Source organism: Episyrphus balteatus, chromosome 4 (assembly GCF_945859705.1).
Source record: "Episyrphus balteatus chromosome 4, idEpiBalt1.1, whole genome shotgun sequence".
NCBI lineage: Eukaryota > Metazoa > Arthropoda > Insecta > Diptera > Syrphidae > Episyrphus > Episyrphus balteatus.
Window position 1 is genome coordinate 45611776 of NC_079137.1, and position 15169 is coordinate 45626944.

A 15169-nucleotide genomic window follows, 5' to 3' on the forward strand; every position below is an offset into this window, starting at 1 on the left:
TTGTGTTTTTGATATAGGTTTTTGGGGTTTTTAGCAAAAACCGCGTTTTTGGCTTGGTGTGAAAAGGCTATAAAACTATTAAAAAAATAGTTGTTTTTTTAAGCTCAGAGCACACATTTTTTTCATTTTAACTAGATATGAACTTCATCGATTTGCTCAGGATTATACTATAGTATCCTGTTTTCACTCTAGAGCCCAAATGAGATTTAGATAGTTGAGCAAATGAGTTTAGATTTCAAATTCAATTTTATTATATAGAATTTGAAATTCGAAATGAGATAATTTGCGTAAATATCTCATTTGGGCTTTTGTGAAAACAAGCTATATAAGCAAAGCCAAGGGCTGACAAATTACTTACAAAAATCTGCATGTAAAATCGATTTTTCATTCGAAGAAAAATTACGGTATTCATTATGATTTGGTTTTTTTATTTTTATTTTTCATTAAAAAAAAAGTTACACTTTGACACTTAAGAAGAATAAAAAAATAAAAACGGCAACTCTTGAGTTATCTGCTCTGATAGCACAGGGAAAAAAAACCACCTAACAACTTCTTTAACTGCATGACAATGAACACGTCTATAGATAAGAAGTTGTTTCATGGGAAGTTTTCCAGTGCGACAAAAAATACGAAGACATGATTTTCTTCTTTCTGGCTTTCTGCTAGAGTTTAGGAAGCAGAATCAAAAGTGAGATTATTGTGCATTGTTATCATTTTAATCGTAATACATTACCGGAAACATCCTTGAACTTGAATTCTTTTATTGTTATTATTATATTTTTGTATAAACAAATTGATTAAATGCTAAACTCATCCATGACCTGGGGTATAATTTAACATTGAAATATTAATAAACAACAACAAAATTAATACAAAAGTTGATTTTGAGCAGGAAAAAATGCAACCTTTGCTGCAGTTAACCTAATTTTAGCCGAACTCATTTGGAGAATTGCTAGAATATTCCACGAATACCGATATTACTCCAAACATTATCCATTTAATGAGAAATTTCGTACAATATGTCGACATGGTTTCACATTCAATCAATCGTTCTTGTGTTTGATGACAATTATTGGAGCAACAGTATGTACACAATTTTTAACAATTTCTCTAATGTTGGATAGTATTTTGGAGCAAATTCATCTACTACCCATCTGGTGGATATTGCGATTTGTTCAAATCACAAAATCAGCTTTTGACTATGCTGATTTTATTAGATCCGATAGTGGATTGGATTATGCCACTGGGATGGCATCAAACTACTTTCATGGTTATCTAAATCTAACACTTCCAAAGCATGACGAACAAAATGGTAATGACTCAAAAAGACGTATATAGAAAAACTACATTTTTAATAGTGGAGTAACTAAAGTTAAAAAAATGGCAATATTAGGGAATCCGGCCGAACAGCTCTGATTTTGATGATATTTTTTTTTCAAACGTCGTCGTTGGTAATTAAAAACTACGGCTGTTGCCGTTTTGATTTTTTAAATTTAATTGAAGATTTTTGTGAACAAGAAAATTTTTTTTTCAAAAATTTTGCTTCAATTTCATAAATTTCTAATGCCAAAAGATTGTCTAGGCAATCAAAGGAAAACAACTATCTATATGTGAGTGAAGGACAATCTTCCATCGTTTAGGCGATAAATGCAATTTTCTCACAAATCAACTTCAAACACAAAAAAAAATATTTGAACACAACGGCAACACCTACAATATTTAAATATTCATTTTTAAAAAGCTAGAAGCTTATTTATATCCGTAAAATTAAAATTAAGTAAATTGAGGAAAGGGTTTTTGAAAAAAAATGGTAATTAAACTCAGATTAAAAAAAAAAAAAAATATTGAAAAAATTTTAACGGGAGCGGGTCATAATTCTGCTTATCAAAATTCTGTACGACAAAATTCTGTACGACAAAATTCTGTGGGGTCAAAATACTGTAATACCATAATTCTGTACGTCATTATACTGTAAATACAAAATTCTGTACGTCAAAATACTGTATGAACAAAATACTGACATGCAAAATTCTGTTTTGTAAAATTCTGTACGTCAAAATACTGTATATCAAAATTCTGTAAAAATGCTGTAAAAAAATATGGTTTTGATAATGTAAAAAAGTGCGCGCGCGATATACAGTATTTTGCCGTACAGAATTTTGAAATACAGTATTTTGACCAACCAGAATTTTGCTATACAGAATTTTGACTTTCAGAATTTTGTTCCTACAGCATTTTGCACATACAGAATTTTGACATACAGTATTTTGGCATACAGTATTTTGAATACAGAATTTTGCAACATACAGAATTTCGACCCCAACCCAATTTTAACATGTCGTTTTTAAAACTATTTCGTAATAGGTATAAAATGCATTTATTTTTCAAATTTTTTCACATTTTTATGATTTGAAATTATAAAAGGAAAAGTCAATAGGTCTGTGAATCTGATTAGCACAGAAAAGCATTTCATTTTCGAAGAACTTTTTTTAATAGAAGCTTTGAAAACAAAATTAACTTTATTTTTAAGTTCAACATTTAGGGCCAGTTGTACAAACGTGGTTCAGCCTCGGATCAGGAATTTAACCCACCGATTTCGGCGGATTAGCTGCGGGTCAACTTGGGTTTAAGCATGGATGTGGCTTTTTTTACATATGCGGACCTTGCACCAGTGCTAAACCGAAACCTTACCACCGATTTCAGAAGATAAAAGTTGCCACGGATTAAATATTTGTACAACTGGCCCTTAAATATAAAGTTATTTTTTCTTCATTCAATAGCCCTTATTGTTGAAAGTTAAATAGCAAAATCTCAAAGTTCTTATTTGTCAAAGTCTTTCAGTAAATCAATTATTTCAATCCAAAAATTCAGTTTTTATCAAAAAATCCAATAAAATTGAAGTACCTAATTTTTAATTTTTTTTTTTTCAGAACTGTAATAAATATTACTTTTTCCTCTTTGGAATTCTGACTTTTTAAAAAAGTGTATGCAAATATTGTAGGTGTTGTCAGTTTGTGAGAAAATTGCATTTATCGCTTAAACGATGGAAAATTGTCTTTTACTCCCATACATTTTTTTTTTCCTTAAATTACCTAGAGAATCTTTTGATATAAATTATTATTTTATGAAATATAAGCAAAAAAAGGTTTTGTTAAAAAAAGTTAATTTTAATTTTAAAAAACAATACGGCAACATCGGCAATTTTTAGATATAGATATAGATTTTAAAGTATTGTTAACTACCGACGGCGACGTTTGAAAAAAAAAAGATCATCAAAATCAGAGCTGTTCGGACGGGTTCCCTAATAATTTACTCCACTATAAATAATAATTTTAAATTTGTGATAAGAACTATTTACCCACTTTGTAAAGGTTTTAATTTAATTTGCTGGTTCTAGGAATAAAAAAACGTATTGAAAACTATGCATCCAAACATGACGTTGAGTTTGCAGTTAAACGACTTATGATACTTATTCCAAATTCATTGCACACAAGGCCAGTTATTGAAAGCCCTTTAATGGAAAGACAAGATAAAGTGAGAGAAATAAGCTTAAAATTTTTTTATTAATTTAATTACATAATTTTTTTTTTTAACTTAGCAACCACTTGAAGGTGTTAGAAGAGATCGTGCTGGAGTATCTCGTCCATACATAAATGATGTTTATAGAATTTTAATTGATGAGAAACCATATTATATTACAGTGGAAGGTGCTACACCTTTGTTGAGCTATTTTGATGCATTGAATTTTTATCTGACGAGTACTTGGCAGATGAAAGCTATGCAAAAAGAAATTATGATAAAGTTTTATCGATATTTGAAGAATATCTTGGAAAAATGGCCTGCAACACAGGAACAGTGTGAATTGGTGTTTTATAATGGTGAGTAGATAATTGAAAAACAAACAGGAAATTTACTTTTTTGGTTTTCGGGTTGTATTATAAGGGGAAGAATTGACCAAGGTCTATAATTTTAGAGCCCTATTATGACTTGCAAATCGCTAAAAAAAATTTGGCGAATCAGAGTTATTGAGCAAATAATAAGCGAGTTGGCGTTTAAAAAATTATAGCTATTTTCACATCATCTTCTTTATTTTGACTGCATAACGGGCGGATCGTCGTAGCTTTCTAATGGGAATACCACGATATGAGTATTTTCCAAATCGTTCGACTTGAGTTGAACATTCGACTCGCGAGTCATTATAGGGCCCTTAATTGCAAGGGAATCCTTTGATATATCTGCCTCAAAATAATGTCGAATTCCTTTCAACAAAAACAAAAATCGAATAATAATCGATCTCAATGCGTTTTACGTGTCGTAAGCAATGTGACGAGCATGTTTTATTGAACATCGATTTTAAATCGATTTTTTTAAAGGAATTCGACATACATACATAAGTTTCTTTGAAGAATTTGGGAAATGGTAGTTCACTCTTTGCAACCTAGTGTTCTCTTTGGGTTTTAGGTATCTCTACTAGGAGCTTTAAAAGATTCCCTTAGCGAAATTAAAATTCTATTTTTACGACCAAAACGATACTTGCCATATGACCAAAATGAAAGCGGCTCTAACAATTTTGATTAAAAAATACATGCACTTTGACATAAATATGTGTGTGACTATTTTTGATAAAGAAAAAATATTTTTTTGACCGTTATTAACGATACCTGTCATAGAACCGTTTTCTTGATTTCTGACTTTCTCGTAAACCACTTACCTACACAATTTCAATGAACATTTTTGTACAAATACGTTTTAGTAGCCTTAAATTAAGGCTAAGAAAATTTTTAAAAAAGTCAATTTTGGATTTCTTTTTAATGTATTTAAAATTTATTTCAAAGCTACCAGTCGAGCTGACGGCTTAAAATGCAATGTTTAAAAATTCATAAACACTTTTGTAAATGTAATGATAACATAAATAAATGAATCTTTGAATCAAATTAAAATACATATATTTTTTTGAAAAATAATTTTTTTAAAAATGGATTTATAGATTTACTTGAAATTTTGTATGTGGTAAAATAATGTCTTCGAAACGGCATACAAAAAAAAATTTCTGAATGTAAATCTCCCTCGGAATTTTGGGAAAAAAAAATCATCATATGACAGCTCAATTTCCCTGGAAATTGTTTGCCGTTACCAATTTTCAAGGGAATTTTTTCATGATCACTTTTGTTCCTATGAAATTAAAAAAAAAGCGCTGCATTTAATTTTCTTAACTAATTCTAACGATTATTTTTTTCTTTTTAGATTATACAGCCGATGGTAGGCGACAAGATGTTGGAGAGGTACTTTGTTTGCATATCAAAAATATGTGGGAAAACAACAACAGAAAGTAAAAAGCTAACATACGAGCTGTTAAACTAAATTATGGCGGTAATCTCATCATAGCTATTTTATTCACCAAAAGATGCTTTAATTTATGTATTTACTCTTGTCATGACGTTGATTTAATCACTTTTATACTTAAATATTTTATTTAAATAATTCATTATGTGCTAATCTAATATGAAACATATTATGTAGATATTTTTTGTATAATTGTTTTTTAAAAGCAAATCAGGATTTTATAATAAAATAATTATTATAGTACAAACGAAATTTGCGAATATTGGAATTAAAATAGAATTTAAAAAAAAAAAACATAACAATATTTTTGTAATTGAAAGTAAATAAAATGTGAAAAAGTTTGTGATAAAATAAGAAAATAATCAATTTTTTCAAATTTTTCATTAATTTTTAATTATTAAAAATAATCTCAAAAATATTAATTATAGGCCCATTAATTTTTGTATCGCCCGTAAAAGTAACAACAGGGGCACACTGGCTGCCATTTTGTTTCTACGTTTTTCGTAATTTCCTTCCGCCAAATTGTGATAAAGAAAGATGTCGAGGTATCCGTCGAAGCGGAAAATTCTCCGATTTCATGTAAAAACTCAGATCGTACATTCGTATGAAATCGGACAAATTTCCTCATGCACGAATACCTCGATAGAACCCATTGTTTTGAAACGGAAATGTTTTTTTAGCTAGAGCTGATTCTGGAATTTTAACGTTCAAAGTTCAAAAGTTCATACTTTTAGGTTCTTTCATTATAAAAGAACAATTGGGGGAAAATGTAACTTTTATATTCAAGTTGAGTCAATAAATTTTATATTACCTATGTATTTTTCACAAGTTGGAATTTTCATGAACGAAGAAAACATATGCAACTTTGTATGTAAAAAAACATAGAACCAAAGGACAAAGTCGCACCTTTATAGGAAAACAACCGTTATTTAGTTCAAACGAAAGTTATTAAGTTATTAAAACTTAATAAGTATACAATCAAAATTTGAAGTCATGCATTTGACATTCATCTAAAAAAATTACAGGCCATACAACACCTCTTTCCATACAAAAACAGTTGAAACAGTTGCATAATGTTTTGCACAGCACTGTATGTTGAAAAAGCAAAATCTATGCACCACAGCTATTCCGTTAAACTGGGTGCTATGGGAATGCATGCTCTGTAAGTTTTATCACTGGCGATAAATTCTTTGAATGACTTTAAAATCCACTTTATCTCATCAAAATAAAAGAAATTTTGTTCGAAATCTTACTTTCTCAATTTATAAATTCTGAATTTGAAAGAAATTTTGCTTTATTTGTGGAAGAAAATGGTTTTTAGAGACATTGGAAAACCTTAATCGCCAATGTTAAAGTTGCAGAACAAGGACCCAGGTTTTTGAATTTAACTTGCCGATTTCGCCGGATTAGTTGTGGTTCAACTTTGGTTCAATCATGGATTTTGGCCATTTTAACATAATGTATATGGAATTAGATTCAGTGCCAAACCTCACCTTTACCACCATTTTTAGAAGATTAATTTTGCTGAGCCATGGATTTAAAATTATTTGTTTTTATAGCCTATTTTCACTCGAGTCCAAATGAGATGATTTCGCAAATGAGGTCTGTTCCGATTTCAAATTCAATTTTTTTTCTATAGAATTTGACATTCGAAATGAGATAATTTGCATATTTACCCTATCTCATTTGGGCTCTATTGAAAACAGGGGTCGAATTACGGTATACGATTACGATCATACGTTAAAGTTTTGACTATTGCTCTCTACATTTATTCAGTAGAAAATGATAGGGACACATAGCAACCATACGTTAACAAACGTATGCCGTAGTTCGACCTCAGGCTTTTAGCAAACCACTGAGTTTTTGATTGCAAGTACAACTTAAACCAGAAACGTAGCTAAAGCTCTCCCATACAAGTTATCGATAATTTGTATGAAATAATTTTAGCTCGGCTAATTTTTTTCGATAATTTCTATGTTCCTGGCTACACAGTGATTTTTCAATCGATTGAAAAATCACATGCGGTGGCTACACACTAGGTGTGTTTTTTATTACCACCGGGCTTAACTGGACAAAAAAAACGCCTCGGGGCTTAGCGAGAAAAATTGGCAGCACTGCATATTAAATGTTCTGAAATCAGCTGACACAAACAAAATATAAAGTTGTTATATTTTTCGCTTTTGGGGTTTCTTGTGTGTTTTTGAAAAAAAAAAAGTTCAATTAACTATTAAATAAATATTTAAAATAATAATTGTCCTTCCAAACATCAGTTTTGATGTTTTTAAACAAATTCTAAACAATTTACTAACAAGTTGAGTTGGTAGCACAGATTTAAATCTGTTGAAAAAGTTAAGCCCAAAGAATTCTCCGGGCTTAACAGCTAAGCCCAAGGGGCTAAAGTGTTGTTGCATTTAACATGTAAATTCCTTAGCCCCGACTGCGTTTTTTTGTCCAGTTAAGACCGGTGGTAATAAAAAACACACCTACTGTTGTGTTGTGCCCAATCACGTTCCACTTTTACATTTTCTAGGAACAAACGTCAAAAAGAGAAAAAATTTAGCAATGGAACTGTACTACCCTCAGAAAATTCAGTTGCCTTCGAGAGCATCTTCCCCCTTCACTCCTCATCCCTCTTGCCAACAAACTCACTGCTTAAGCGATTGAAAAATCACCGTGTAGCCAGGCACTATGGGAGCTAAAATTTATCTCGATCTGCGTACTAGGCTTAAAAAAAAAATAGCTGTGGTGAGTGCTGTTCCTTAAAACAAACATTTTTGAACACATCCTCTTTGTTTGAAAAGTGGCATCACTTTTTTTGAAGTGACAGTTGCATTTGCGCCACATTTTTGATTTTGTTTTTGTTATCAACAAACAAGTATTTTTAATTTTGCCAACAAAAAACATAAAAGTTCCTATCTTTTACAAGTTAATTTAAAAGTTTATTCTAAAAACTAAACAAAAAAATGTCACAAATGATAGATCAGCTTGTCCAAAAAATGGGTCTCATTGATGAGCCAAAAATTATTGAGTGAGTTACAATATTTATACTTTTGTTGCATTTTCAAAACAAAAAACTTTAATCATTAAACTTTAGAAAAACCACTGAACTCCTTCGTCTATTAGACCTACGCTCCACAAACATAAGTGCCACAATAAATGAATATGCAAAAATCATTCTGTGCATTGATTTGGCAGCTGCATTCCTCGGTATTCCCATTGATCAGGTTAGTAATTAACAAAAACCAATCATTCAATGATGATCTTTCTGTGTTCAGGAAAATGCTCTTAAACTTTCCGGCCTACGAAAGACTCCCTACGCCAACAACAAAAGAATGTTTGAAAAACTACTTGATCTAAATAAACAAATTGGTATAAATGAAATCTGCACCAAATTGGGTATCAATGAATTGGCCAAAAAAGCCACCGAACTCTTAGAAATGTACAAACAAATTGTTGAAAATGAAGCCAACGATATTGACATAACACATCCACAATATCCTTCGATGGCAGTTTACCAGGCAGGTAAATTAAATCAAAAACGTATCTCAAAATCAAAAATTATGGCAATTAGTCATTTGCGTCCATCTCAATGGACACAATTAGAACAGAGATGGGATAAAATTGTTGCTACCCATTACACCGCAACGAAAGATAAAAAGATTAAAAGTCCACCTGCAGATGGAGATAAAGAAGCTGATACACAAAAGTCAACGCTAGAAATAAAACGCCCAAAAGTTGCTGAAGTTGAAGATTATGAAATCTGGAAACGTCGAATGTTATCAATGGCTCATTTGGAATTGGCTCATACTAAACACAAATCATCAGGAGATAAGGAAAATCTTGTTGATTTAACAGAGTAAATTTAAACTTTACTCCTCTAGTTGTTAGTAAGCTTAATATAAATTTATTTATTAAAAAACCATTAAAAAAACGTATTCTGTTTAGCACTCAAAAAAAAAAAAAAATTTAACGCATTTGTAACATTTTTTGAATGGACCTTAATCCTACTGAATGGTCTCTTTGTCTCTTAAAAGTTAGCATTGTAGGCCTTATTATTTGGCAAAAATCTTGCAGATTCTTTATTTTCCTTAAAACTTCAACATTTATCCCAATCCCTTGGTTTCAATCGCTAAAGATTTATTTTATGCTCTAAAAGCTTTCCCAGTGTTTATCGTTTAATGAAATAAAATGTCCTTTTCTGCTTCTTTAAACTAAATCTCCTTTGATGTTGAGAATTTGGAATTTTCAATAACCAAACAAAATATAAAAACCATTGCAACGAATTAACTTCTACTTTTACTAAAATAGTATTGACAAATTTATTCGATTTTGGCATTGACGATCTTTGAAAACCCATATCCTTACCATAGAGCCATCTATTTATGAATTTTTTGTAAGCGTTTAGACTTATGCATTTTGTGAGTGATCCTAAGGAAAGGTTATGATATTGGGTTGTATGCTGACTTATGGTGTGGGTATCTTGGTCTTCATTGAGGAAAAATTTAGATATTCTAAAAAATAATTTGTACCCAGACCGTCGAAAATTAGGTTAAGATGGATCGCTTATATCCATTATTTGAATGATATTGATATTCTAGAGTATTATTTGGTGCGAAGAGTTAGTAACAGACAAAATATTACCTGAAACTAGCTTTAAAGAAAGAGTGGTTAAGATTCGAATCCGATGTTACAACAAAACTAGTAAAATCAATGCCCTCTAAAAAATTTGCTCTCGTCAAGCCTAAGGGGTTCCATCATTGAATAATTATATATAGAAGTGACACCGGAAAAAACGTCCGCTATGTTTGAGGGGTGGAGCCACAATCGTTTGAGGGGTGGCGCCACAATCGTTTTAGGATTGTGTATTCGATGGCCGAAAAATCCCTGAAAAGGACTTTTGGTTACTAAGTAACCACATTTACAATATTATTTATATTTGGTGTATTTGTATTAGTTTTATTTTGTGCTAGTAGTGTGTTTGTTTATTTTTGTTTCTGTAATATTGAAATTGAATTTATTTTAAATTTTTGTATTATTTTGAATTGAATATTTATTTTTGAATGTTTGATTCTTATGTATGTTTGGAAGGATTTTGTTTTTTGTTTTTATTAACGAAAAGAAGAAGATTTTCTTCAGTTATAGAAGTGTTTATTTAATTTTGATTAGGGTGCTTTTTGTAATAATATCTAGGCCAAAGTTGTAGTTCACATTGTTTGAATGTTTTCCACATGCACTGTGGCATATACTTACTATTTTCTTAAACCGCATAATGCAAGAGTAGGTAGGGATCAAGTTCATACAATATGGCCATATTTCACATTATTTTAAAGTATTTTAATACAATACGAAACAACCTCGTTTATTTGCTTAAACTGATTTATGTTTGCGAACAAGGACTCTGGATATACGGCTTTGTTCAAATTTGCAACTGCAAATAAAAATTAAAAGTTTTTATAAAATATTAAATTTTGAAAAAAAAATCTTTTCGTACCATTTTTGTATACTTTTCTTTATTTTTAATTAAAACATTTTTGTTATCTAAAATTTAAACGATATTTATAAATAAAATGTTAAAATAAACTCAAAAGGTAAAAGGGCATATTTTGATCGCAAATGCAAGAAAATGTGGTTTTGGGATAGTTCCAATGATTTTTCTATTTCACCATTTGAAATAAAATACATATTTGGTTCTAAGATTCTAAAACTAGAAGAATGTAGCTTTTACATGCTTTTTATTTTGTCATGATATAGTCAAGCTATGCATTCGTACAAAAAAAAAGTTGAGATAACAATCAGACATGGGATTACTATAGCCCTGTTCCACTGGAGGTGGTAGTCTGCTAATAGTAGATTTTTTGTTTAATCTAGTACTATCATCTACCTACTCATGCTCTTCTTCCCGAGTGGATACGATTTGTATTGAATTCGTTGAAAGTGCGTTCCATTGAAAATCGCTAGTTAACTATTAGTAGTACTTTGCCACCTCCCAAAGGAACAGCTAAATGGATCTACCGAGTAACATCAAACTTGGTATGTAGCATTTTTTTGCAGAATCTCCATAGGGGTTTTTAGAACTAATTTTTTTTTTATCAAAAATAACGATACCTGTCATAAACCAATTTAGGAAATGTTTAATTTTCTCGAAAACGGTACCAGTGATTTTGTTTAAAAAAAATTATATAATAGTTTTTGGGCAATCATGGACATTTCTTAAAATTATTATTAACCTACCGTAGAACCGTGCCAAACTACCAATTTAATTTCAACGAATTTTTTATACAAAAGCATTTATATAGTTTAGATATAAAACAGAAAGAAAATTTGGGAAAATAATAGTTTTTGGATTAGTAATTTCTACAAAATTGCATACCAATTTTATTTTTGAATTTTGTTTTTTTAAATTTATAAGGTTCCAACGATTTTGAAATTTTTTTTTTCTAAAAATCTATCTTAGTAGAAAAAATCAAATCGAATTGGTACTTGTTTTGGAGCTATCACGAATTTTCCTTTGTTCCTTAAACTTTTTGGGCTAGTGTATAAAAACAACTCAGGTTAAAAGCTAATGCTCGGTTAAATTTTATGGTTATGAAACTCAAGTATTAAATTTAGCCGAGCTTTAGCCTTTAATCTGAGTATTAAATTGTTTATATTGGTTGATAGAAATATGTATAATTCAGTTAAATATTTAAGTGAACCTTTAATTTGATTACACTGGTCTGCAAAATTTAACTATTTTTTTCTCCTTCAAATAACTTTTTGATATTATGAAAGATTAGATTTTCTTAAATCTAAATCTGGTTTCAGAAAAATTCTATCAGGTACCATTTTTGTAAAAATGATTTTTGAAAAATGTGGGTAGTTTCTAAAAAATCATCCTTTTAGATTCATTTGAACTTGTATAAAATTAAAACTACTTGTCGCATTGAGCTCAAATTTGAAGTACTTATTCCTCATAATATGGCAGGACAAAAATTAAAAAATTACGATTTTTCAAAAAAGTAGTCACAAAAAAGTCTCTTTATAAGGGTGAAAATATTTTTTTTTTCGGAATTGTGAATACAATATTCGAATTCCTCGGAATATTCTACATTAATTTCATGCTTGATTCTCTATAAAATATTGTGACCGAAAAAAGTTCTAGCGACATGAAAAAGCATAAACCAAATTCGCACCCGTGTGCCTATCACGTCAAAAAAAAAAGAGGTGTGCCTACAGAGGGATATGTAAAGAAAACCATAATAAAATACATTAAACAAAATTTTTACGTGTTTTGTAATTTTATATACTATTTTTCTAATTATAAATATCTTATTCACTAAACCGCCTTGTAATGCTTTTTTTTCTCCTAGAAACAAAAGTATACTTGTCTTATAGTATTTGATGTGATGAGTTAGAATCCGAAGTCAAAAAAAATTCTATCACGTCAGGATTCTGAGATATTCGCATTAAAGTATTTTGAAAATCTCAAAAAAAACTACTATATCTTAAAAATCAGAGCTGACCGAAATTTTTTGAGTTCGGACTCAAAATCAGCACATCAAAAACTATAAGAAAAGTATACTTTTGTTTCTAGGGAGAAAGATATATAATTTTTAGGTTATCAGTTTCTTTATGGTAAGATATGCCAAACCTACTAAACTTACTTAAATTAAGATATCTCGGAGAAGAAAAGAGATATTGAGAAGATTGAAACTGAATTTGAAAGAAAAAAATAAGTTCTTTTATAAACTATAACAATTTTAATTGAAAAAGATTACATTATGCCAAAATATTTCTTCGAAAACATCGAAAAAATGGGTTTTTGAGATTTTCCAACGGGAATATCTAAAAAACATGATGTGCTAGGTCAATTCTGACTTCGGATTCGGAATCAGTATACAAAAATCTTTTAGAAAAGTATAGTTTTATGTAAAGGAGGATTTCCTTGCAGACCAGTGTTATTGGTAAGGCTCGTAGAAAATCAAATTTACTAATGATAAGCTTTGGTGAATTATAGTAATAATAGCCTAATAGTAAGTGAATGTACAGTGCGGTTTACATGGTTAGACGCACCAATTTTCGTTTACATAAATTTCATTTTTTTTGTGTGTGTGCAAGAATAACCAAAAAAATTGTATTTATTAGAATGGTTATTTAGTTCTTAATAGAAAAACAAAAAGAATTAGTGGGTGAGTGGAAGTTAACGGTACTTTTTAGTCCTTCTTGTCCTTGATGTAAGAAAAAGGGCAGCTTTTTTCGGTTCACATGATTAGACGCACACCTTAAATTAGTTAGTTTGGCGAGATCTATTGCACTGATTTGATTAAATTTGGAAGATTAAACATCAAGAAGTTAATTTTTAGTGATTTTCATTCAAAATCTGTTAACAAAATTTCTGAGCGCGAAAGAATAAGGGATAAATGACGCGTTGGATTCCAAAGGTCTTTCCATTAGCCCCATTGCCAAAAAAAAATAGGATGAAGTGACTATTTCGAGAGAAATTATTTAAAAACAGTGCCTCCTACGAAAAAAACTTCAAAGGAGGAACAATAGAAGCTTTAACACTCCAGGAAAAATGAAAATTTATGAAAAAAGCGTCGAAAACAGCTCTATCCCCGAGCAAAATTAAAGAAAAAGCTAGGCTAACGGGAAGAACATCAACTTTTCGGTGATTTTTTTTTAATGCTGAACATCCTAGATTAAAATAATCAGTGCAATAGATCTCGCCAAACTAACTAATTTAAGGTGTGCGTCTAATCATGTGAACCGAAAAAAGCTGCCCTTTTTCTTACATCAAGGACAAGAAGGACTAAAAAGTACCGTTAACTTCCACTCACCCACTAATTCTTTTTGTTTTTCTATTAAGAACTAAATAACCATTCTAATAAATACAATTTTTTTGGTTATTCTTGCACACACACAAAAAAAAATGAAATTTATGTAAACGAAAATTGGTGCGTCTAACCAAGTGAACCGCACTGTACATATAAGCGTGGTCGAATGTTCGGTATTCGACCGAATCATTATTTGCAGCATCTCTAGTTGGTGCCGTTAAAAAATTTCAAATTTCCCTCCTTGGAATCAAAAATAAACAAAAAGTTTGAGCCAAAACGACTTATTGGTTTGAGCTCTTACCTCATTTAAATTATTACATTGAGTTTTTCTTAACGTTTTTCTTTTTTTCTTTAAGGGCCATTAGCTGAAACGAACCTTAAATAATTCATGTTGAACATAAATTTTAAGGCTCTATTTTAACTTCGGCGTAAACTGTCACATAAGGATTTATGTTGTAATTAAATGCTTAAGTTTCGATTCAGCAAAAAAAGACTCTAATTGTTACGCATTTCATAATATTCCAAAACAAAATATAATATAAAAAAAATAGCAATCTCTGTGGGGATACGAACTCAGAAAGCAAAATTAAACAGCAATCACCTTGTCACCTACGCTAATAGGACTATTGAAACAAGGGTAACTTTCATGCCCTATAAGCTATAACGTGCCTAGGATATACAACAATAATATTTAATTTTGTTCAAATTCTCGTCGTTAATAAAAAATTTCTTGTTTTTAGTTTCGAGTTACTATGGATACATTTATAATGTCAACTAACTTTTCAATATTTTTGTTTGATATTTGTGTAATTTTGTATGTATGAGTAAAATTTCCTTATTTTATTTTTTCATTTATAGGATGTCGATGTGTCGATACGATTTATTTTTGTTTGATATTTGTTTTATGTTTTATGTGTGAGTAAAATTTCCTTATTTTTTTTTCTACTATAGGATGTCGACGTGTTGATACAATTTATTTTTATTTGATATTTGTTTTGTTACGTTTGTATTTG

At 30.1% G+C, this 15169-nt stretch overlaps 2 protein-coding genes across 2 annotated transcripts; both read left to right on the forward strand.

Moving 5' to 3' along the window:
• Positions 1-629: 629 nt before the first annotated feature.
• Positions 630-5613, forward strand: LOC129918331 (stimulator of interferon genes protein homolog). The gene is made up of 5 exons (XM_055998808.1): positions 630-826; positions 893-1312; positions 3398-3534; positions 3599-3878; positions 5245-5613. Exons 1-5 carry the CDS (start codon positions 802-804, stop codon positions 5331-5333), a joined length of 951 nt encoding a protein of 316 aa, XP_055854783.1. The 5' UTR covers positions 630-801; the 3' UTR covers positions 5334-5613.
• A 2584-nt stretch (positions 5614-8197) lies between these two features.
• On the forward strand, positions 8198-9278 carry LOC129918332 (origin recognition complex subunit 6). Its single transcript, XM_055998809.1, has 3 exons — positions 8198-8371; positions 8438-8567; positions 8619-9278. Exons 1-3 carry the CDS (start codon positions 8307-8309, stop codon positions 9201-9203), a joined length of 780 nt encoding a protein of 259 aa, XP_055854784.1. The 5' UTR covers positions 8198-8306; the 3' UTR covers positions 9204-9278.
• Positions 9279-15169: the final 5891 nt, after the last annotated feature.

Excerpts from the sequence above, each read along its gene's own strand:
- LOC129918331 (XM_055998808.1), top strand. The coding sequence starts at position 802 with ATGCTAAACTCATCCATGACCTGGG. Across the intron at positions 1,313-3,397 it reads AAAGCATGACGAACAAAATG|GAATAAAAAAACGTATTGAA; the intron begins GTAATGACTCAA and ends TGCTGGTTCTAG. Across the intron at positions 3,879-5,244 it reads TGAATTGGTGTTTTATAATG|ATTATACAGCCGATGGTAGG; the intron begins GTGAGTAGATAA and ends TTTTCTTTTTAG.
- LOC129918332 (XM_055998809.1), top strand. The coding sequence starts at position 8,307 with ATGTCACAAATGATAGATCAGCTTGTCCAAAAAATGGGTCTCATTGAT. Across the intron at positions 8,372-8,437 it reads GATGAGCCAAAAATTATTGA|AAAAACCACTGAACTCCTTC; the intron begins GTGAGTTACAAT and ends ATTAAACTTTAG. Across the intron at positions 8,568-8,618 it reads TCGGTATTCCCATTGATCAG|GAAAATGCTCTTAAACTTTC; the intron begins GTTAGTAATTAA and ends TTCTGTGTTCAG.